Source organism: Gossypium hirsutum, chromosome D02 (genome assembly GCF_007990345.1).
Source record: "Gossypium hirsutum isolate 1008001.06 chromosome D02, Gossypium_hirsutum_v2.1, whole genome shotgun sequence".
In the NCBI taxonomy this organism is placed as follows: Eukaryota; Viridiplantae; Streptophyta; class Magnoliopsida; order Malvales; family Malvaceae; genus Gossypium; species Gossypium hirsutum.
Window position 1 is genome coordinate 5,789,722 of NC_053438.1, and position 22,981 is coordinate 5,812,702.

The 22,981-nt window shown below is 33.6% G+C and overlaps 4 protein-coding genes and 1 pseudogene across 10 annotated transcripts; 3 read left to right on the plus strand and 2 right to left on the minus strand.

Annotated features, from left to right (window-relative positions):
• Positions 1 to 223: 223 nt before the first annotated feature.
• On the plus strand, positions 224 to 1,795 carry LOC107936245 (probable inorganic phosphate transporter 1-7; annotated as a pseudogene).
• A 212-nt stretch (positions 1,796 to 2,007) lies between these two features.
• Positions 2,008 to 5,561, minus strand: LOC107936243 (cryptochrome-1). 7 transcript variants are annotated; one of them, XM_016868936.2, is made up of 6 exons: positions 5,420 to 5,560; positions 4,530 to 5,103; positions 4,108 to 4,329; positions 3,220 to 3,926; positions 2,425 to 3,118; positions 2,008 to 2,336 (listed from the first exon to the last, which is right to left on the minus strand). In XM_016868936.2, exons 2-6 carry the CDS (start codon positions 4,837 to 4,839, stop codon positions 2,320 to 2,322), a joined length of 1,950 nt encoding a protein of 649 aa, XP_016724425.1. In that variant the 5' UTR covers positions 4,840 to 5,103; positions 5,420 to 5,560; the 3' UTR covers positions 2,008 to 2,319. The 7 variants fall into 7 exon arrangements, with proteins under 7 accessions (XP_016724425.1, XP_016724424.1, XP_016724423.1 ...); XM_016868935.2 differs by having other exon boundaries at positions 2,008 to 2,344; positions 3,220 to 3,932; XM_016868934.2 differs by having other exon boundaries at positions 3,220 to 3,932; positions 5,420 to 5,559.
• Positions 5,562 to 8,316: 2,755 nt separating this feature from the next.
• On the plus strand, positions 8,317 to 10,585 carry LOC107936242 (chromatin modification-related protein EAF6). The gene is made up of 6 exons (XM_016868931.2): positions 8,317 to 8,527; positions 8,673 to 8,773; positions 9,155 to 9,224; positions 9,924 to 9,951; positions 10,045 to 10,105; positions 10,195 to 10,585. Exons 1-6 carry the CDS (start codon positions 8,423 to 8,425, stop codon positions 10,307 to 10,309), a joined length of 480 nt encoding a protein of 159 aa, XP_016724420.2. The 5' UTR covers positions 8,317 to 8,422; the 3' UTR covers positions 10,310 to 10,585.
• A 621-nt stretch (positions 10,586 to 11,206) lies between these two features.
• LOC107936241 (malate dehydrogenase) lies at positions 11,207 to 14,052 on the minus strand. The gene is made up of 7 exons (XM_016868930.2): positions 13,803 to 14,052; positions 13,010 to 13,168; positions 12,707 to 12,882; positions 12,208 to 12,485; positions 11,972 to 12,107; positions 11,772 to 11,883; positions 11,207 to 11,552 (listed from the first exon to the last, which is right to left on the minus strand). The coding sequence occupies exons 1-7, from the start codon at positions 13,843 to 13,845 to the stop codon at positions 11,458 to 11,460; spliced, it is 999 nt and encodes a 332-aa protein (XP_016724419.1). The 5' UTR covers positions 13,846 to 14,052; the 3' UTR covers positions 11,207 to 11,457.
• A 3,261-nt stretch (positions 14,053 to 17,313) lies between these two features.
• LOC107936255 (pre-mRNA-splicing factor SLU7) lies at positions 17,314 to 21,374 on the plus strand. Its single transcript, XM_016868952.2, has 9 exons — positions 17,314 to 17,543; positions 17,651 to 17,927; positions 18,689 to 19,123; positions 19,260 to 19,395; positions 19,498 to 19,797; positions 20,306 to 20,522; positions 20,793 to 20,896; positions 20,985 to 21,053; positions 21,141 to 21,374. The coding sequence occupies exons 1-9, from the start codon at positions 17,528 to 17,530 to the stop codon at positions 21,216 to 21,218; spliced, it is 1,632 nt and encodes a 543-aa protein (XP_016724441.1). The 5' UTR covers positions 17,314 to 17,527; the 3' UTR covers positions 21,219 to 21,374.
• The last annotated feature ends 1,607 nt before the right edge of the window (positions 21,375 to 22,981 follow it).

The following is a 22,981-nucleotide window of genomic DNA, read 5'->3' on the forward strand; positions in this document are numbered from 1 at the left end:
TCTATTAAATCTAAAAAATAGAAAGATTAAATTCCTTGAAATGAAAATCATAATTTTATAAAAGAAATATTGAAAAAAAAATCAAAAGAGTCTAGATACGTAACCAACTCTTTTCTCCTTCATCCCAATCCTCAGTTCTTCATTATCTCTATATTTCTTTGTAATTTCATCCTTTACTCATTGAACCATTAAAAAGGAAAGATTATTTTTATTTTTATTTTCTTCATTATAAGAGTTGTTTAAAAATTATCTTAGTGATGGCAAAGGATCAATTACAAGTTCTTAATGCACTTGATGTAGCTAAAACACAATGGTACCATTTCACAGCGATTATAAATGCTGGCATGGGATTCTTCACTGATGCATATGACCTTTTTTGCATTTCATTGGTCACCAAATTGCTTGGTCGCATATATTATCACAAGGAAGGTGATTCTACCCCCGGAACACTTCCGTCCAATGTCTCGGCTGCCATTAATGGTGTCGCCTTTTGCGGTACTCTTGCGGGACAGCTCTTTTTCGGTTGGCTTGGTGATAAGATGGGACGAAAACGTGTCTATGGCATGACACTATTGCTCATGGTTATCAGTTCGGTTGCCTCTGGTCTTTCTTTTGGCAGTGACTCTAAATCCGTGATGGCTACACTTTGCTTCTTTCGGTTTTGGCTTGGTTTTGGTATTGGTGGTGACTATTTCTGCTACAATCATGTCCGAATACACTAATAAAAAGACTCGTGGTGCTTTTATTGCTTCTGTTTTCGCGATGCAAGGTTTCGGGATATATTGGCTGGTGGGATGATTGCCATTATGGTTTCTGCAGTATTTAAGGCTTATTACCCTGCACCAAGTTATGAAATTGATGCTAACCTATCGACTGTGCCTGAAGCTGATTATATTTGGAGGATTATCTTGATGTTTGGAGCATTCCAGGCTTTGCTCACCTATTATTGGCGCACAAAGATGCCCGAAACCGCTCGTTACACTGCCTTGGTCGCCAAGAATGCTAAACAAGCAGCAGCAGATATGTCAAAAGTTCTTCAAGTCGATTTGGAATCAGAACCAGAGAACTACAACAAAAGAAAGGGAACGAGTTCGGGTTGTTCACCACACGGTTTTTCAGTCGACACGGACCCCACTTGCTCGGTACCACAAGCACTTGGTTCTTACTAGACATTGCTTTCTATAGCCAAAACCTGTTCCAAAAAGACAACTTTAGTGCCATTGGTTGGATCCCAAAGGCAAAATCCATGAATGCCATTGAAGAAGTTTATAAAATTGCAAGAGCCCAAACTCTCATTGCACTATGCAGCACTGTTCCTGGGTATTGGTTCACAGTGGCATTAATTCATAAAATAGGAAGATTCAAGATCCAATTGATGGGATTCTTTTTCATGACAATTTTCATGTTTGCATTAGCAATCCCATACCATCATTGGACACTACCCAACAACAGGATCAGATTCGTTATCATGTACTCGCTAACGTTCTTTTTTGCCAATTTTGGACCGAATGCCACTACGTTTGTAGTCCCTGCAGAGATTTTCCCAGCAAGGTTGAGATCAACATGCCATGGAATATCAGCTGCATCAGGCAAAGCAGGGGCAATGGTGGGTGCTTTCGGGTTTTTGTATGCTGCAGACGCTATCGGAGTGAAGAAATCACTAATGATTCTGGCTTTCATTAACTTTCTGGGAATGTTGTTCACATTTTTGGTGCCTGAATCTAAAGGAAAATCACTGGAAGAGATATCTGGGGAAGCTGATCAAGAAAAAGGAACTGAAACACAATCTGGGTAGCTAAATTGATGGATTTTGCTAGCAATTCTTGCCATTTTTTTTCTGGTTTATCTTTGTTTTAAGTTAATGCTATGTTGTCTTTTGAGATTTTTTGTTAATTCTTACCTGAATCTGGGAAAAACCGATCAATCCACCCGAATTTAAGCCTAATAGAATCCTATTTAATCCGAAAAATTTAGTAACACATATACATATAATGCTATCATTCCTCATAAACCAACAATAGAAGTAATAGTTTCATTTCATCAAATGTACTACAAGATGTGACCTTGATTGCATAACCGTAACTCAATCGTTTCCAAGAACACGAAAACATAAGTTGAAACCCTGGTTATTTAGTCGATTTCTCTATGCTTGGAACAATATCTAAAAGGGAATATAAACACATACCATATGCATATGAGAGGAAACTTTTATGTTAGTCAAGCCCTGATGAAACAGTCTAAAAGGAGGGTATTCGTGAACTGACCATTTCGGTTTTCTTTATCAGAACACTGCTGGGAATACAAGAGAGATACAGGCGACTATTGTCTTAAAACTCCTGCAATGCTAATAGTATAAGTGTCAAATCCGACATTAGAAACCAAAGTTCAAACTTTGTAAAAATCCATAGCACAAATAGTACTAACCATTTTTGTTGGAAGTCTGTTCCAAGTCAATCTTTTCGTGCCATGTTAGGTTGAGATTGGAAGATTCGTGGTCCTGAAAAGGTCTGCCATCGGATGAGGAGCAATACTGTGGAACTGTGAATGAAATTATGCTAGTGCTAGTACTACTAGTACTCTTCTGCCTCTTAGATGCCAAAGATTCAGCCGTCGAGCATAAGTCTTCTCTTCCTGAGGTCCCTGCTTCTTTATTCTGCTTATTCGGTTTATCCATATGCAACTTCTCTTCATCTACAGGTAATGGTCTCTTCCTAGGCAACAAACCATTGTTGCAGTTTTGAAATGATGGCACCCTTTGATCATTAGATGAATATGTCAGACATGAAGACTTTTCCTTTGGGATAACTTTCAGGATGGCAGAGGTCTTGATACTATCAGAATTATCGAAAACATCTTCATTCATCTGATCTGAAGTTGCGGATTTTGCAGCTGCTTCCATTTCCCACATTTTAAATATAGCTTTTCTTAGATGTTCTCGAGCTTTATCTATATCTATTATGGGTTTAGGATAGTTTAACCCCAACTCGACACCTGCAGCTTTAAGCACGGTAAGAGGTGCATCCCATGGATGATGGATCCACTCGATCGGCATCCTTGCTAACTCTGGCAGCCATTGCCTTACGTATTCACCTTCAGAGTCAAATTTGGAGCCTTGAATCTGACTCGAAAAACCAACACAATATAAGGTCCAGAGATGGGAGAGTACTGGATTAGCTACTTATTTTGCATTTAATAAATTAACTAGTGTACTCAACGCACCTGCGGGCAGTCTAATTGTTCTAGCTCTTGACCATCTGGTAAACTCCCGGAGATGTACTGCCAACCAAGAATATCACATTCCAAATCTGCATCCAGAAGTGTGTCCCAGAAATATTTCATTCCCCACTTCCATGGAAGAAGTAGAAACTTCACCGCGAAACTCGAAACAATCACTCTTATTCTGTTGTGTATCCAACCGGTTGCCCAAAGCTCCCTCATTCCTGCATCCACTAATGGATATCCTGTCCGACCTTGTCTCCATACCTTAAAATGGTTCGCATCAGCATTCCAAGGAAAATACTTCATGTTTCTCAATAACGATCTCTCATGAGTGAACGGATAGTTGAAACAAAGATAACGAGAGTATTCTCTAAGCCCGATAGCCTTTAAAAATAGATTCACACTCTCTTCCCCTTGAGACTTCCATTCTCTTCGCCATAGTATCTGTTTCATACGTACACACCGGAAAACTTTCCTGACACTTATCTCTCCAAAATGAAGATATGGGGACAAAAGTGATGTTGAGCTGGCCCCAACCTTGAATCTACTTTTCGAATAGTCAAATAAATTCTGTTCGACAAACTCAGTTAGAGCCTTATCGGCATTGCTCCAACCCGGAGAACATCCTCTTCCTAACAACGCATTGCTAGATTTTTCCAATTCATTTTCAAGCCCCAAACCTTCAATTGTGCACCTTTCAACCGTCCCTGTAACTAACAACGATTCAGCAACAAGTTATTCATTTTGCAATGAGAATATACGTATATATGTATACAAGTAGATCATTCATCTACACTCCATCTTTCCTTTTCATCAAAATCTATGTGCATAACTACATATAAACTTACATATACATATACATATAAATGATGTTTGGTTTAAATCTACCTGCAGCTGGCATCAATCTCCACGGGGGAAGAAGTGAAACCGGTTCCATTTGCATGTTCAAGCACTTGTCCCAATATGCATCAAAGGTTGAAAAAGCTCGTCCCTCATCATCGTATATCTCCCATGGTTCATACAACAAATCTCCATTATAGCTTTGCACAGAGATGCCAACCTCTGCTAGTTTCTCTTCGATGCTATGATCACGAACCAGCGAAACAGGATCTGGAAAAAAAAGGACAACAAACCGTAATCTCAAGTATTTCGATGCTTTCATATATTAACCGAAAACATTGCACTGCAATTGACATTAGTTAAATTCTCAAACTATTTAACCATGTCTAACTCGCCATTTCAGTATAGACAAATTAGAATTCATATTGGTTTAAGAAAGCAGCATTTGATCTGTAGATCGGAATATATACCGTAAAGACGGTTGACTACAACTTTCGTCGCCTCAGTAGCTTTGATGCAATCTAAAAGAGCTGAAAGGGTACTTTGGGTCTTAATCATCACAAGTTCAGCCCCAAGAGACTTCAATGACTGCTCCAAATGAGAAAGAGATTGCTTAAGCCACCATCGTGAAACTCGACCCGGGTAAAACTGCCCTTCCTCTTCAGGACACCATATATAAACCGGAAATACACTACCGTCCCTTGCAGCAGCTGCTAAAGCAGGATTGTCTTCAATCCTGAGGTCCCTCCTGAACCAAACTATTGTCTTACCGCTACTCATGTCAAACTAACAAGATCTTTCGAATAACACTGACATATTCGAATTCATACAAAGGCCTAAAAATTCTCACAAAACTTGATACAAACACTTGATAAACATCCCAATTAGACAATCACAATATGTATCCATGATATCCAACCATACCCTGACTTCAATATAACCTTCCCTACCTGTCTCATCGTCGGTCCCCGATTCGACCAATCAAAAAACACCATAACTTTCCCAAAATATCTCCAAAATCCAATACCTTGATGCAGACCTGCACTAGAATTAATAAACCTTAAAACCACACTATGAACTTTCCAGTACAATACAGAAAACAGATACAACCTAATTCCCTTAATAATTGACATTAAAGAATGTTATCTTCAAACAATGACAACTAAAACAAGTAAATGGACCAAACCCCAATTTTTATTTGCTATTAAATTGTTGAATTTTTACCCCATTGTTGCTAGAAACTCAGAAAGAACAGATAAAAAAAAGATCACGAAGGGTTAGGTAAGAAAAAAAAGAAACATGATTGATGATATTAAGAAAAAAAAGAAACATGATTGATGATATTTTGTTCATTACTTACAGCGATTTTCCAACAGTGAGATTGAAGAAATGGAACTGGCAATGCCCATTTTGCTAAGTGTGGCTTGTATGTGTCAAGATCACGTGGGACTCATAAGCTATTGATGATGATCGTGGTGGGAGGAGACATGCCTTGTCAGCTTTGTTGATCCACTGTAAATTTCTCTCAATGAAAAAATTGGGTAAAAAGACCTTTTCAATCCCTCTCAATTTTAACATTGAGCAAATTGATCACTCTCAAAAAATTTGGAGCAACTTAATCCTTGCCAGTTTCGAAAGTGAACAACTAAAGACAATTAATTATCATGTTAATGTTTTTCATCAATTGTACGTGATTTTGATTGATATAATAATAATTTTATCCCTCAAAGTTTACACATTCTGTTAATTTGATCCTGATTTAATAAATTTATCTCGCAATATTTATGTAAATGTGTAAATGTCGAAGCTGAATTTTTGAATTTTTTAAAATTAAGGTCAAAATGACAAAATATATAAACATCAAAGGCTAAATTTGTTACTATATTAATCAAAATTATGTATAATTGTGGAAGATATTATCGTCGTGATTAATTGTTCTAAGTTGCTCACTTCCGAAATTGACAAATTAAATTGCTCCAATATTTTTTTGAGAGATCAATTTACTCAATTTTGTAATTTGAGAGGGACTGAAGAGGCTTTTTACCATAAAAATAAGTGATAAATTATCCTAATTTAATAAGGGTTTTTTTTTCTTTCTTTCTCCATATTTGCATGAGCGAAGACTCATTTGTAAAGCTGTTCATTTGAATCATACAATGAATTGGAAATTCCCCAAGTTTTGTAGCTAGTATTTTTATTGATAAATTACACCATGGGTCACTAGACTATTAGTAAATTTACGTTTTGGTAACTCAGCTTCAAAAGTTACAAAATGGTCACTAAACTATTTGAAAATTTTCATTAAGTCATTGAACTGTTAAAATTATTGTTATATGATTTTATTTGTTTGTATTGCCTACACTAATCGAAAACTCTCATTCCCTTATCTTCTACAATTCAATTCTTTTTTCATAAAACATATTTGAACGTCACGAATCTGCGAACCAAAATCCAAAGAGCTTTCTTCTTCAATCTCCAACACTAATTGTTCGATCAACTTTGATCTGAGGTATGTTCTACTACTTGTCAATAGGTATTGATTCACCGTACCAATCGTTGAATCGTCACTTGGAACTCACTAAACAAACATTGTCATAAATAAATAAAATAAAATAAAAATCAGCTTAACAGCCCAATGTCATAAATAAAAACTTTTGAATAGTTCAATGACCATTTTGTAATTTTTTGAAGTTGAGTGACCAAAACGTAAACTTATTAATAGTTTAATGGCCTTAAGTGTAATTTACCCTTTTCTTTTACAATTTGTTTTTATGCCTTGCTTTGGGAAAACAACTTTTCTGGTAGAAGGGACCATAAAAATGGGGGACCTCAAATTGGGGATATGGAACAAAATAATTTTTCTTTAAACAGCTTAGATACATTTAACAAAATGAATTTGGATCAGTTTTATACTTTGTACAGTATATATTTCCATTTCATATATATTTTTTAAAATTCCTAATGAAAATTATAGATGTTGCAGATTAATCATATAACTCATATTTTTTTTTGGTAAAGGTAAATAACAAGAATTAAACTGAAATCATTTTAGGCACTATAAAATTATCTAAATCTTCATGTAGAGTTCGAAGAATTGCATTTAGTGGTTGTAGGAAAATACAAATACTCGGTTCCAGGTTAAGAGTCATGATAGTCATTCAATCCGTTAATCGATTCCATTCACAAAACACGTACTTGAGTTCAATTTTTCAATCACAAGCAACTAGTCTTTTTATGCTCCATAGCACAACATTATCATAATCCATCTCACCCTTCGTACAGATAAGATTCAAAGTTGTTAAACTGTCCGTATCCAGGAGCACCCGCCTCACTTTCATTTTCCTTGCTAGCATCAATCTATCGTAGATACCTCATAATTCAATCTCAATAGTACTACAGATCTTTATGTCCCGTGCAAAACCATATTGCCCAACACAAAAGCTTTTAGAATTTTGTTGTTTCCGTAGCTTCTCTCAATTTATAATTTGTAAAAACAAAATGGACACAAAAACTTTTAAAATGTCGAGTGATTGTTTAGCTCGACTCAACCTATATAGGAAAGATTAATTTCAAGTTTAATTTTTTATTTTAGATTTAGGTTAGATCAGTTTTTCTTAATGGTATAAATGAGATATTAGTACTTGCAAATTATTTCAAGTATGATTTAATAATTATTGAGTAACTCAAGCCAAATTCAAGCTTAATATTCAACTTAAATGGCTAGCAAGTCTCATAAAGCTTTTTATATTTTTATATTATTAAATTACATTATTACCCTATGTATATATTATTAACCCTAAGCTTAATTATCAAGTCAAGCTCGAGCTTGAGTACAAAAACAGGTAAATAAACTTAATTGAGATTGAGTTTAAGTGGTTTGATTATACTCGAATTGAACTCGAGCTTCAAGAATATGTTTGATTAAGCTCGAACCGAGTATTAAGCTCAAATCTAATAATATTTGGACTCAACTCGACTCGATTACACCTCTAGACTCTTTTTTTTATAGAAAAAAATTTTAACCGAGTCTTGTTTAGGGCTCCTAAATCAATTAAAAAATAGTAAAATGGAGAAAATATTTATATATAATTTTTAAATTAAATATTGATTCAGATCATAAATCTAAATTAAAAGATCAAGATTTAATTCCCTCTATAAGATTTTAAATCGGAAAATTTATTTTATGTGAGTCGACTTTGAAAGAAAAATTATAACATTTATACTTTTTTATTATTTAAAAAAAATAAAAATTATTTACAGTTTGAAAAAAATAACTTTATGGAAAACGATTAAAGATACTGTCAAAATCTTCGTTTTCAATTTTCTCTGCTCAAGCTTTTTTATTTTCTTTTTCCTAACGAAAATGTCGTTAGGGCACAAAAGTTCGGGGAATCCAGCCGCCATCCTTTCTTCTCTCATGAACAAAAGAGAAAAGCTTCAAGACGAGCTTCGCAATATCGAAAAGCAGGTAACAGTTTTCCTGCTTCCCCATGGAAAATTTTGCTCTTTCCTTTCCCTCTTTTATGTATATATATATTGGTAAAGAAGCTACAAATTCGTTGAATTTTGCTATTAAGATTAAATTTCGTAATATAATTCATATTTTTTTGCAGGTTTTTGAGTTAGAAACTAATTATTTGCAAGATTCGAGCCATTTCGGGCATGTTTTGAAAGGATTCGAAGGGTTTCTTTCTTCATCCAAGAACACAGCAAAGTAATTATATTTTTTATTAACCCATATTTTATCAACTGCTGGTAATTTTAATCTGAATTTATTTTTAATCATTTAATTGCCAGTTTGCAGATTATTGTCAATTGTATGAATTTGAACTTCTTCGCTGGAAAATTTTCTAGTTCTATTGAAAGATTAGGGTGAAAATTGTTACATAAGCTTGTATTTTCATAATAGCTTAGGTTACAATAACAATACTTTGCTTGATTAATGAAGATTTTATACCTGTTTTTATCATAATTATATGTTAATTGAGACTCCTACTGAATACTCTGCTGGTTGTTAAGTATTTCATGTTTGATTTTCTTTTTCTTTTTCTTTTTTTGTGATGGAAAATTCATGTGAACTTGTTTTTGTATGTAGCTTGAAGAGGTCTAGGAAATTTCAGCCTGAAGATAGATTGTTTTCTTTGTCATCAGTCACGTCACCAGTGGTATGTGATGGAATAAGCTTCGGTATTTATACATTAACTGTTCCTTTTACCGCTTTCTAGTTCGTTCTCACGCAGCAGAGGCAACACTTGCGAATTTAGTGTTAGGTAGTTAGAGTTAGGAATGCTAATTTGGCACGTCAAGTTGCTTTTGGCGTATGCATATTTGGATGTTACATTTTATTGTGCGGACAGACACTAGGAGAACTTGCGGCGAAATGTAATAGCTACAACACATGCTGAGATGGTTAGTGGAAGTTTGGTATTAGGGTTTCGCTCAAAACTTGATTAAACTCGAAGCATAAAGGAGCTTTTTCAGTAATATACCCTTCTAGGACTGATATGCTCTATTTCTACTATCTATGATCATATTAGAACATAAAAGCATTTAATTGAGTGACTAAATGTAAAGTCAGTACGGTTGATTCTCATCTTTAGATTTTCTTATAGTGTATCTTTCTCAAAAGAATATCCGTTTGCTTATTGTGTTGAGACAAACCGTTATTTACAGTTGGTGAATGAAATTGTTGCTGTTTATATTGATAATGTTTATATTATCCCAGCCTTACCATGATTGTGCAATTGTGCTGCTCCTTCGATTTGTTTGAGCAGAAATCAATTGTGCAAAAATGGACATGTAGTTGAGATATTTATTCAGGTTTAACAAAGACTGCTTTGTTCACTTTGCTTCTTTATGTTCAGGCTGATGAACTCGGAGTTCGACAAGATGGTAAACCTTGTTCATTAAGATACTAATGTTACCCCCCCCCACTTAAAATGCTATTTTTTTACGATGTGTGATACGGAATCCTCTCTGTTGCAGATGGAAGATCCGACTTCGGCTCAGCTCGGTCTAAGGGTGGAGGCTTAGCTGCCAATGGCCAGTGAGTGTGCTCATCCATCTTTACTATTTGGGTTTCTATTTTAACAAGTTAAAGACTGAGTTGGTTCATTTATTTATTTTTACTTTCAGAGGGAAACCAAAGAAGGGAAGGACCGCCTCATCAGCAAGAGATGGAAAGAGAACGAGGCCATCAAGCGAACAAGATTTCGATGATGAAGATGACCCTGATATGAGCTTGAGATAACTTATAAAACAACCACTTAAAATGTAATTTTAAATGTAGGTTTGTAGGTGTTCTTTTTTATTACAATTGAAGGGAATTCTTAGTATTAGTCTTAGGTAGCCTTGATGTTGAAAGCAGTCGCTAGGGTAGCTTGTATTACTTTGTCAAATGTAGCAAATCTAGGTGTCATGTATTATGTATAACTATTGTATAATTTCCACTTTCCTGTATCTTGATTGATTTCATTGTATTATGTTGTTGAATATTCGCATAGAATTATGTATACTCTAAGCTCAACTCCAGTTGTATATTTTTAGACATCGTAATTCATGTCCGTAGCTGTTCATTGTTTTCAGATTTCAGATATTGTCGTATTTTCCCCTCACTCGTCCGCAACGTATTAGCTATGTATCTGGATATCGTAGTAGGAATTTGGGAACCATTACTACCACAAATGAATCATATGATCAAGGTAACGTGACCGCAGAAAACTCCAGATTTATGGGTATAAATGAGACATTATTAGTTCCCAAGCTGCTCGAATTTGATTCAAAAAAGTTCCAACTCAATTCAATAATGAGCGGTCATTAAGTCAAATTCGAGCTTAACAAGCCTTATTCAACTTTTCACTTTTAATATATTTTTTAAATATTTTTTTATAAAATTATTTTATTAGCTTAATATATATTATGAACTCTAAACTTAATTACTTAACCAAACTCAAATATGAAAATTTATGAACAAGCTTAATCAAACTTCAACTCAATTAGCTTGCTTATATCTGAGTTTGAGTTGTAAAGATAGATATTCAATCAAAGCTCGAGTCAAGTATCAAGTTCCGAACTGCAAGTCAGGTTCGAGCTCGACTCAACTCAATTATACCCTAATTGAGATTCACAGTAAACAATACACTAGATAGACAAAAAAAACAATGGTCACCAACAGTGTCGATTAACCCATTTAAAATTGGAGCATAAAATCCGGGATTACGGTAAAATATCCAAAATATCCATGAACAAGTGACAAGTATAATGAAGATCTCGATCAGAGGACGTCGCTTACCAATCACTAACAGTTCATCTAGAACGGTTTTTTATTCAAAACTGCAGCTAATCCTATTAAGGCAAACCACTCCTCTTCCAAACAGATTATGGAAATGATGAATGCATTCATGAGAGGCACGAGTATGCCAATTCCTTCTCCTCGGTCAGCTCCACTCCGGTCAAGTCCAACTTCTTCCTCGAGAATTCATCAATTGCCAGCCCTAAGACAAAAGAAGAAATAAGGAAACTCACCAATGAGCATATATACAATAAGACTTCACTTCAGCAATAAGTGATGGTTTCATCCTCTTAGGGAATCCCAAGGTGTGGGAGGGGAGGAGAAAGCATCAATATCTTGTTCTTCGTATTAGTTTAACACACACTGAACAAGACCACATACAACTAACATGTAATGGGATCATATTTTCCTGTATTCTTACCTTGGACAATTGTCCATTCTCCATTCTTACAAGTTACAGGGAAGGAATAGATGACCCCAGCTGGTGCATTGTATGAACCATCAGAGTAAACCCCCATGGAAACCCATGTGCCCTACCAGTGCAACCAAATAAAGTAAAAAATGAGATCATGACCGTATGAAATATCATATAAAAATTAACAGATTAACAACATTGCCAACCTCGGGAGTTCCAAGGACCCAATCACGAATGTGATCACAAGCAGCACTAGCAGCAGATAGTGCACTTGAGAGTTTCCTAGCTTTGATGATTGCAGCACCACGTTGTTGGACAGTGGTTATGAATTCTCCATTCAACCTTTAATGAATCAATAATTTCAAAATGATGTTTCAAAAATCTCATTTCAAATAAATTTATTTCATCAGACAACAAATCCTGTTTTTATTATTTTATTTACCATGCATCATCCTTAACAAGCTCGCGAACCGGCTTTTCTCCAGATGGAGTCATAACAGTTGCGTGATTGACATCAGGATATTGAGTTGATGAATGATTACCCCAAATAATCACATTCTTAACATCAGAAACTTGGACATTTAGTTTCTCTGAGATTTGACCTAGTGCCCTGTTATGATCCAACCTTGTCAAACAGGTAATGTTCTTTGCAGGGATTGAAGGTGCAAATTCCTTCAGGATCAATGCATTGGTGTTGGCAGGGTTAGCAACAACCAAAACCTGAAACAAACAGGAAAGTCAAACAACAAGCGAAATCTTTGAATTGAGCAATTTACTACAATTTTAACAAGTTATAAGACCATACGTTTGTCCATTCCGCAAAATCAGTAACAAAACACAAAATACATGACACTTCGAAGAATTCCAAGAAATAGAACTTCAAAATTTCAACAATATATGCTCTGATCTATATAGGTGGAGTTGAGACATTTTTTTCTCACCTTGCAGTTAGGAGCTGCATGCTGTTCCAAGGCAGAAGCCTGAGACTTGTAAATAGACACATTCTTTGACATAACATCTTTCCTCTCCATTCCTTCCTTCCTTGGGAAACCACCAACCATGACAGCAACATTGACTCCAGTGCATGCCTCAACAGCATCAGTTGTAGCAACAACACCTGACAAAACAACAAGAGGTTAAATCCCAAACCATACAACATATTCATACTAATTCAGTAGAACCTAAAATACAGCTCAAGAACACCATTCAAAACTTAAACAACGTGATAATGACCATATATATACCCTTTAGAAGAGGAAATGCAGCATCCACCAACTCCATTTTGACACCATTCAAAGCCTCCGCAGCAGGTGGGATATCAAGCATGTGAAGGATCACGGGCTGGTCAGCACCCAACATGACTCCCCTAGCAATCATGGGTACAAGAGCATACCCGATTTGTCCTGCAAATACAACAATAACTCTTTAACAAGTCCTTTCGAAGGGATAAAAAAGAGAACACCAAGTCTGAGCTAAGTTAGTCCGACTCAGGTGCAAATATTTGATACAGTATACGGATATCTTCAAGTACTTGAAGGAACTTTTGAGAAAGTCGATCGCAGGTACTCCAAAATAAATAAGGAATCAAATTTAATTCAACTCCTAAGCACTAAATTTTTTAATGTCGATTCCAAACATAGCAGATTCCTCCATTTTATTTGTGACCTGAGCAAGTCAACATACTTATTTTTCACATTAGCATAAAGTTCAAAAATTTTCAAAATCTTAAATCACTTCTTCCATCATTTATCATATAAACTTCTACGATCACTACTTTGAGCTACTAAGCACAGATCCATGGCAGATCAAAATTACTTTTCAGTAAAATCCGACTTCTAGAGCAATTTGTGTTCTAATCCAAACAATAATCAGTCCAATCAAAACATCCAAAATACGAACAGTTGAAATCTAGATCGCTATTAACTAGATCTGAAAAGAGAGATCTGATTCATCCAAAAAGAAAACTAGATCTACAGATAAGTTTTAAGCTGAGAAATGTTTTAAGTACAGGATCTGATCAATGGAACATAACAGTACCTGCAGCTCCAGTAACGAGGACGCGAACTGGTTCTTTCGCCATTGATGAAAGACTGACTAAAACGATACCGTTTAGCAAGAGTTCAGTGGAGAGAGAATGAGAATGAAGAAGATTTCGAGCAGAGAGACAAAGAAGGATAAGAAAAAGCGAAGAATCGGAGGTATTTATAGGCCAAAGGAAATGATATTACCGAGGAAAAATTTATGATAAAAACAAGTGGGTTTTTTGAGTTTTGCAAAAAAATCAGTGGAACGTCGTCGTTTGGAGATGAGAGAGAATATATATGACGTTGAGATGCATGCGAGCAACGTTTATTGAGCCCACACCGCATAGATGCGTGAGAGTAGTGGACAGTATCATGCGTGCCGGAACGTCAGTTATATTTTTTTGGTAAATTTTTTTTTTAGTCCCTGTGCCTACGCTTAGGATAGAAAAAATTTAAATCCGATAGTAAGGATGGCAAAACTTGAACTTTTTAATAGATTTCAAACGAATCCATACTGAATAGAATGAATTTTCGAAAAGTGGATATGGAGCGAGGCAGAGTAAATTTTGTTTTAATAGTGGGTACGGAGCAACTATAGTAATTGTTTGTCCTGCCTCATCTCACCCTACTTCACTACATAAAATTATTATTTTGTCATTGTATATATAAAACTATTAAAAGGGTAAAAATATTATGATAGATTTATAATATTAATAAAATCATTGACTGAGTTGGTGTCATGAGTCAATCAGGCATCAACTCGATTAAAAGAATTACAAAAATATCCTTCTGTAATTAAAACAAATTATATTATTTTGAGAGTACTTTAATTTTTTTATTTTAACAAAACCCAATAAAAATAAATATATACATGGTGAGATTTGAACTCACGCCAATTAAATTAGTAAAATCTTAAATTTATCATTCAACCAAAGCTTAATTTTAATATGTTTTATACATTTTTATTTAATATGCACAATTTATTATCTCAGTCAATTTTATATATTAATAATATTATTAATTGAGTTTGTGTCATAAGTCAACTTAACAATACCTCACAATTGATGACAATGTCATGATAAATAATTGTAATGCGTTTAGTATTGTTAATTTAATGTATTTATGTGTTTAAATTTCGTTTTACTCACAATTTAATTTATTTTTTATTTTAATATAGTACATATTTCATGTGTTATTATGATTAATTACTTTCAAACTATACGTTTCATTGTTTATTGTATGTTATTTTTAAACATATTTATGTTTTAAATCTATAATTTATCCACACATACGCATGTGATAAGATTTCAAGTTATAGAAAGATGGTTAAATATTTTTATGAATAATTATGTTTAAATATTTGCATGACTTCAAAAATATTAAAGATAAGTAGCAAAACTAAATTGTAGCACGACGGGGTGGGAAAGGTATGAGTGCATCCAACATTCATGAAGGTGATAGTAGTTTTCAAGATTATATATCCATGATGAAATAGAACAGACGATGGAACAAAGTGTGTCTATTGTGAAACGATGATGAATTTAGCAACATTTATCCCTACCCTCATTCGCCATCCCTACCCCGATGAGTCCCAATCAACCTCAATACTATTTTTTATCATAAAATTTCAAGATGGGGTGGGTTGATTTTTTACTCTCTATTAAAAACTTGGGGATCGGGATTAGATGAAATTTACTAATCTCGATATATTTACTGAAATACTCCTACAGTAATATCATAAATTTTTATATTTTTTATTATAATTTCTTATTTTTATACTAATTTAAAACATATATTTTAACTTTTATAATTATTTCTATATATTTCATTATAATTTCTTAATTTATTATAAGATTTTATAATTTGATATAATTTAATTTCAAACTATTATTAATTATATGTTTTAGTTACAGTTGAAATAAAAAAAAAAGTCTAAATTATGTGGTTGAGTTAAATTTTTTAAAATGAGAAATTAATTTAAAAACATTTATTTTAATGTTTAAAATTATGTCAATTTAACTGTGTCAATTATAAAGTATGACCTTGGAGTTAATGATAATGCGAGAGTTAAATTATGTCAAATTAAAAATAAGGGTAAAAATCTTAAGTTGAAAATAGTATAGGGACTGCAAATGGAATTTGACTCAAAATTTAAATTTAAAAAATAAATATTTTTTATTTGCTAGACTAAAGAAAAAGAAAAAGTAATGGCTATAAACTGAGTGTAGCAGCAGGCCCATTGATACTAAATTATAGCCACAGATGTCAAATACTCCACCAGATATTATTTAAAATTACTTTTTTTTTAGATTTTATTAAATAACTACTATTTGTCAACGGTCCTACACTAGATTTTATTTTTAAAATGTTGTCTAAAATCGATTTTTTTAATAATTAAATAAAAAATGTTTATATTATTTTTAAAATTTTAAATATAATTTAACATATTTTTAATGGTTATATAGTATTAAATTATTATATATTTAATTTATGCGAGGTGTAATAAACTATAAAATATATTATAAAAATATAAAATGGGTCAAACTTCGATATTAAATATAGAAGTTCAAGTTTGACACATATTTTAAATAATTTTTTTTTCAAATTTATTTTTCAAATAACATATTTTTGCCTAAATATAATCTTATCTTAAAACATGTTTAGTTGTGATTTAATGGACAAATATGCCCAAATTAATCATAATAATATTTTTTTTGATAAAATATTTTTATAAAATCATATATCATATATATTATAATTTTAATATTATCCTAAATAGTCGATACCCTAAAGCTTTGAGATGTTAATTTTAGGTTCGAGTCTCATGTAGAATTTTTTAAAATTTATTTTTATTTAAATTTTATCATGTACAAGTTATGTTTAGATTTATTTTAATTATTAATTTTGTCGTATATTGCAATGATTAATTTTAATTGGAATTATCCGATGCATTATTTTACTTATAATTTTACTTTTAACTTAAAAAAAAAAAGAAAAGAAGGCAAGGACTGATTATACATGGAGTTTTGCGTGTGGAGGGGGTAAATTACATTTAAGGTTATTAAACATCTGATAAATTTGTGTTTTGGTCATTTAATTTTAAAAAATTACAAAATGGTTATTGAACAATTCAAAAGTTATTTTGAGTCACTAGGCTATTAAAATCATCATATGACATTCTACATTCGCACTGCTGACACAAATAGAAAGCTTAACAACCTAGATGAAAACTTTCGAATAAGTTAGGAACTATTTTGTAACATTTTTATAATTAAATGATTAGAACGTAAACTTACTAATAGTTCAGTGACCTTCAATTTAGTTTACCTTGTTTTAAAGGATTTTTCAAATTGAGTAGGCTAGACAGGGCCAATATTGCCTCTGACAATATGGGCCAAGCTTAATCCATCAAATGTTTTCAAAACAACAAGTACGAACCTGCCCAAACTCATTCCGGTCCGACCCAACCCAATAAACCGTTCTCCACTCATAGAGTCATAGTTAATTTAGGATTTTCATTTGTCGGTTTATATATTGGGGCAGATGCGTCTGTATATATAATTATCCTGTAACGTAATCATTAATTATCAGTAAAAAAAAAAAGGAAAAACTAGCAAATTCCGCAAGGCAATCGACTTCCATTAGGGTTCTTCGATTCCGATTTTACAGAACTTTTATCGAATTTGTGAAATTTCATCTTCAAAACCCTAGTTTCTGCTAATATCTTATTGATTCAACATGGCTACTGCATCAGGTACGTTCTCTATTCTTTTTCCCCCAATTTCTTTCTTCCGTTTTCTTTCTATGCCGAAAGAGAGTGAAAATTTTAAATTTTATCTGATAATTGTTTTTGAATTTCAGTGGCGTTTAAATCAAGGGAGGATCACCGAAAACAGCTGGAATTAGAGGAAGCTCGAAAAGCGGGGCTTGCTCCGGCTGAGGTTGACGAGGATGGAAAAGAAATTAACCCTCATATTCCTCAGTATATGTCATCAGCACCTTGGTATCTTAACGCTGAAAGACCTAGTTTGAAACATCAACGGAAGTGGAAATCTGATCCCAATTATACCAAATCTTGGTACGATAGAGGCGCGAAGATATTTCAAGCTGAAAAATATCGAAAAGGAGCCTGCGAGAAGTAAGCGAATCTCTTGTTCTTTTTTCTGTTATGGTGCACCATACTTGTTCGCGTGTCTATGAATGCCTTGTTTCGTGTTTTATGTGTATTTTAAATTTTAGATCGCACTTTTGATCGATTTTAATCATTTGGGGTAGAAAAGGGAGTTAGAATTCTGGTTATTAAAGATGGATTCTTGGCTAATGTGAAGCTAAAATTGTAGGTTAAAATGTCGTGCAATATGACTTGATGCTGATGTTCTTCCTCGTACTGTTTCTTTGAATTTTTCTGTTTAGCAAACAAGAATAAGGTCGTATTTTTTTTATATGTTCCGTTTCTAACTATTCATTTGGAAGTGATGCAATAGATGTTCAGTTGTACTAGTAATGGAATTTCTCTCTAATGAGTGACGAGCCTATTTATTAATTATCAAATTTATTGACATATTGAGATAGAAGTCGTTTAGGTATTTTTGTAGGTAACCATATAGGGATAGATCCCAATGCTAGAACTTTTTTCTGCCACATCAGACAATCGCTGGGTTATGTTAACTAATGAAGTTCATGCTTTCTTTCGAACACAAGGCATGGCTCATGGAAGATACTTATTTATTGATCGAGTTGAAAGTCAGAGATTAATTCTGTAGCTTATGTGTTCTATACTTGTAATATGGGATTAAATAGTTTTAGTTTAGATGGTGATACTAGTTTGTGACTTTGTGCTTTAAACTCTTATTTTGCCATGATTCATAATTTTTTATTTCCTTTAATTGTTTGTTATAGCTGTGGAGCCATGACACATGATGCAAAGTCATGCATGGAGAGGCCTCGTAAAAAGGGCGCAAAATGGACGAACATGCACATTGCACCTGATGAAAAGATAGAGACTTTCGAACTGGATTATGATGGCAAGCGTGATAGATGGAATGGTTATGATGCATCTACATATGCTCGTGTCATTGAAAGGTATGAGGCAAGGGATGAGGCTAGAAGGAAGTATCTGAAAGAACAGCAGCTGAAAAAGTTGGAGGAGAAAAATAGTAAAAACGAGGGAGAGGTAGAGGGAGAGGGGGAGGAAGGAGAGATTAGTGACGAAGAAGATGATGATGATGCTCTGAAGGTTGATGAAGCGAAGGTTGATGAGAGCAAACAGATGGACTTTGCTAAGGTTGAGAAGCGTGTTCGTACCACTGGCGGAGGGAGCACGGGAACTGTGAGGTACATTTATTATACCATTCCTCAGCTGTATCTTATTTTTTATGTATTATTTTTACTTATTTTGGTTTCTAAAGAACATTTCTTCCGTGCAATACAAAACAAGTATTCTTATTTCATATTTGCCTTTTTCTTCTAGGAACTTGCGTATTCGGGAAGACACAGCAAAATATCTTTTGAATCTTGATGTCAATTCCGCATATTACGATCCCAAAACTCGATCAATGCGTGAAGATCCACTTCCTGATGCTGATCCTAATGAGAAGTTCTATGAAGTGAGTATCGTGCAGAATTTTCCCCTTTAATTTCTTTCATATCTATATGCCACAAAGTTAATTAAACAATGAATTTTGACTTGTTTATTTGTTACCTTGCAGGGTGATAATCAATATAGGATGAGTGGGCAAGCATTGGAGTTCAAGCAGCTCAATATTCATGCATGGGAAGCATTTGATAAAGGTCAAGATATTCACATGCAGGCTGCTCCATCCCAAGCTGAACTCCTCTACAAGAATTACAAGGTCATTAAAGAGAAGTTGAAATCAAAGACGAAAGATACCATAATGGAAAAGTACGGCAATGCAGCGACTGAAGAAGAGATACCCGTGGAGCTTCTCTTGGGGCAAAGTGAGAGGCAGGTCGAATATGATCGTGCTGGAAGGATTATTAAGGGAATGGTATGTATGGAACTTTCTGCTTATTCTAGTTAGTTTGTGGTTCTCCCTGTCTGTTAATTTGTAAGAATTTCTCGTACAAAACTATATTTTCACATGCTGATGTTGGTTGCCTTAAAGACTATCTAAATTAAACAACAATATCGTTCTTTTGTTCTTCTTGCTAAAAGTATCATGATATCTTCATGCTCTTACTAATGCTAGAATGCATGCCAGTAGATGAAAACTGTATCGAGTGGTTAATGACTTTTAAAAGTGAGATGCATCTGGAAAATATTGGCAATGCATGTCATCCTGGTCTTTATTTTTCCCTTTATTTTCATGATTAAAGCCATTTAATTTTGTTTCTGACTTGTTTGAAATAATCTTCTTAAGTGCTTCTTTATAGGTTATCAAGTTATATGAAATTAGTAGTTTAGTCCTAATTTATATTATAATTTTACATTGGCTTTTCTTTGAAAATTGAGTGCTAAGTCCTGTAATTCCTTTCTCCTTGCAACCATTTTTGTAGGAAACTTCTCTTCCAAAAAGTAAGTATGAAGAAGATGTTTTCATTAATAATCACACCAGTGTCTGGGGCTCCTGGTGGAAGGATCACCAATGGGGGTACAAGTGTTGCAAGCAGACCATTCGCAATAGTTACTGTACTGGTGCTGCCGGTATTGAAGCTGCAGAAGCAGCCACAGACTTGATGAAGTCAAACATTGCTCGTAAAGCGTCCTCCGAAGGTGGGTTCTTCATATTGATTACATACATTAAATTAGTTCTTTAAGTCGGACTCATTCTTCTAAGTGATGTTCTTTAAGTTCATATTATGTTGCAAGTAATTTTGGTTTTTACATAAATCATCTAATAGAAGCCTAGATGGTGAGCTAGCTTCTATTTTATATCCCTGAATTGCAAAGTATCTGCTTCTTTTAGTTCCTAGATTTTTTGCACTTCCGTCATTTTTAATCCTTGTACCTATCTTCTCTATTGGACTGCCAACTTGAATGCAGATGCCCCAGCTCCTGCACAGGAGAGGAAACACGTTACTTGGGGAACCGATGTTCCTGAGGACTTGGTTCTCGATGAAAAACTTCTCACCGAGGCTCTTAAGAAGGTAAATGGGATGCATAACATTTACGTAACAATCTGGTTGTGTACCAAAACGATATATTGCTTATTTTTATGCATGTTCAATCTGACAGGAGGAGGAGAGGAGGAGAGAGGAGAAAGATGAAAGAAAACGGAAGTATAATGTCAGATGGAATGATGAGGTAATGGTCTCCTATCAAAGCTAAATTCTCCAGATATTCTTTGCGGAGATATCTTGTCATGTTACTAAATCATCGTGTTGGTTGTAGGTAACTGCTGAGGAAATGGAGGCATATCGGATGAAAAGGGTACACCACGATGATCCAATGAAGGATTTCTTAAATTGAAAAGCATGTTGATAAATGTAAGAACAAATAAAATGGATACTTTTAGCTATTATGATATCGTCATTGAGTTGTGATGAAAATCATATGTTCTTTTGTTTTGTTTGTGCGATACACCATGTATTTTCATTCTACATCAATGACATAGGTTTCCCCTAATATATCATGTTCTCTGACAGTGCAACCATTTAAAATTTCTCAACCATGCTTTATTTAAGAGCTTGAAAGGTTTACTGATATGGTCATTGTGTTGTTACCTGTGGAAATCTCACGTTGATGTGGCTTCTATGTCAGGGCTACATTCTTTTTTATATTTTATTTGTTTTTTTTTCCTTTTTTTCTTCAATTGTGATCCCTACTCTCTTGAACCTCACCACACTACCTTTATTATGATCCCTTAACCGAGACACCCTCAATATCCATATTCCCCAATCCATTGCCTAAGCCAAATTCAACATCACCATCTCTCCTCATCATTTCCCCAAACATAAACAGCAACTCAAAACTCTCCCATACATTACCCAATCAGTCGCCATATTCGTCATATTGGCCTCTCCATCAACACCTCACCATATACTCTTAAATGAACTATTTATTGTTGCAATCATTAACCATGACCAAAACCTTCTAATCTCCATGGCATATCTAATCAACTCACAAGTCTCATCGTGTCAAGTTCCTATACAACCCCAGCAACACAACAGCACCACTTGTGCATGGGCTAGATCGGGCTCAACTAAAAATTTAGGCCTGTTTGTTTGGCCCGGGCCTGGTCTAAAAATTGAGTCTAGAATTTTGTCTAAGCTGACCAGGATAAAAATGTTAAAATCTTAGTTCGATTTGGCCCGTCCATATTAATTTTTATATTATTTTTTATATCAAAAATACTAAAAATATCAAAATTTATTTTCAAAAAATATGTATACTTAAATAACACTAAGATAGATGCAATTTAACAAGCAAATGCCTCTAAAATAATAACAAAATTAACAAATGTCTTTAAAATAATAACAAAATTAATAATAAAATAAATTTTATACAATATTTAAATAAAAATAATAAAATAGTAACAACATAATAGTAAAATGGTAGCAAAATAGGGAGAAAAAATAATAAAATAATATTAAAAATAAAAAATAATAATTTTTTTGTCTTTTAGTGATTTGGGTTGGGCCCGGGCCAAAAATGTTTTACCCGAGCCCGACCCGTTTTTTAAATGAGTCTTATTTTTCTGTTCAAGTCTATTTTTTAAGCCTATATTTTTTCTTAAACCCTCCCATATTTCGAGTAAGCTTTCAGGCAGGCCGGGTGACCCAACCTATGAACAGGTCTAATCATGTAATGTATAAATGTTGAGGGGATAATTTTTCTGTTAAATTATATTCCATCTTATAATATGTAAATTAAGTAAATAATAAAAAAATTATAATATATAACATGTATAAAAGGATTTTATAAATTGTTGAGTAACTTTCGTAGCATTTTTCTATAAATAATATAAGTTTTGGTTGTAACTTTATTATAAATAAATTATGATAAAAAAATTATAACATATATAATATGGACACAAATAAATTACGTTGATACTTCTTGAAAAAGTATTATAAATAATTATACCATAGCACTTTTATAACATGTAAATAATAAAAAAATTTATCATAACTTTATGATTTTTTAATATTTAAGTAATATAATTTTTTGTTATAAGTTCAAAAAATACATAAATTATTTTTATAATATAATTTTTTAAGATTTATAATATAATT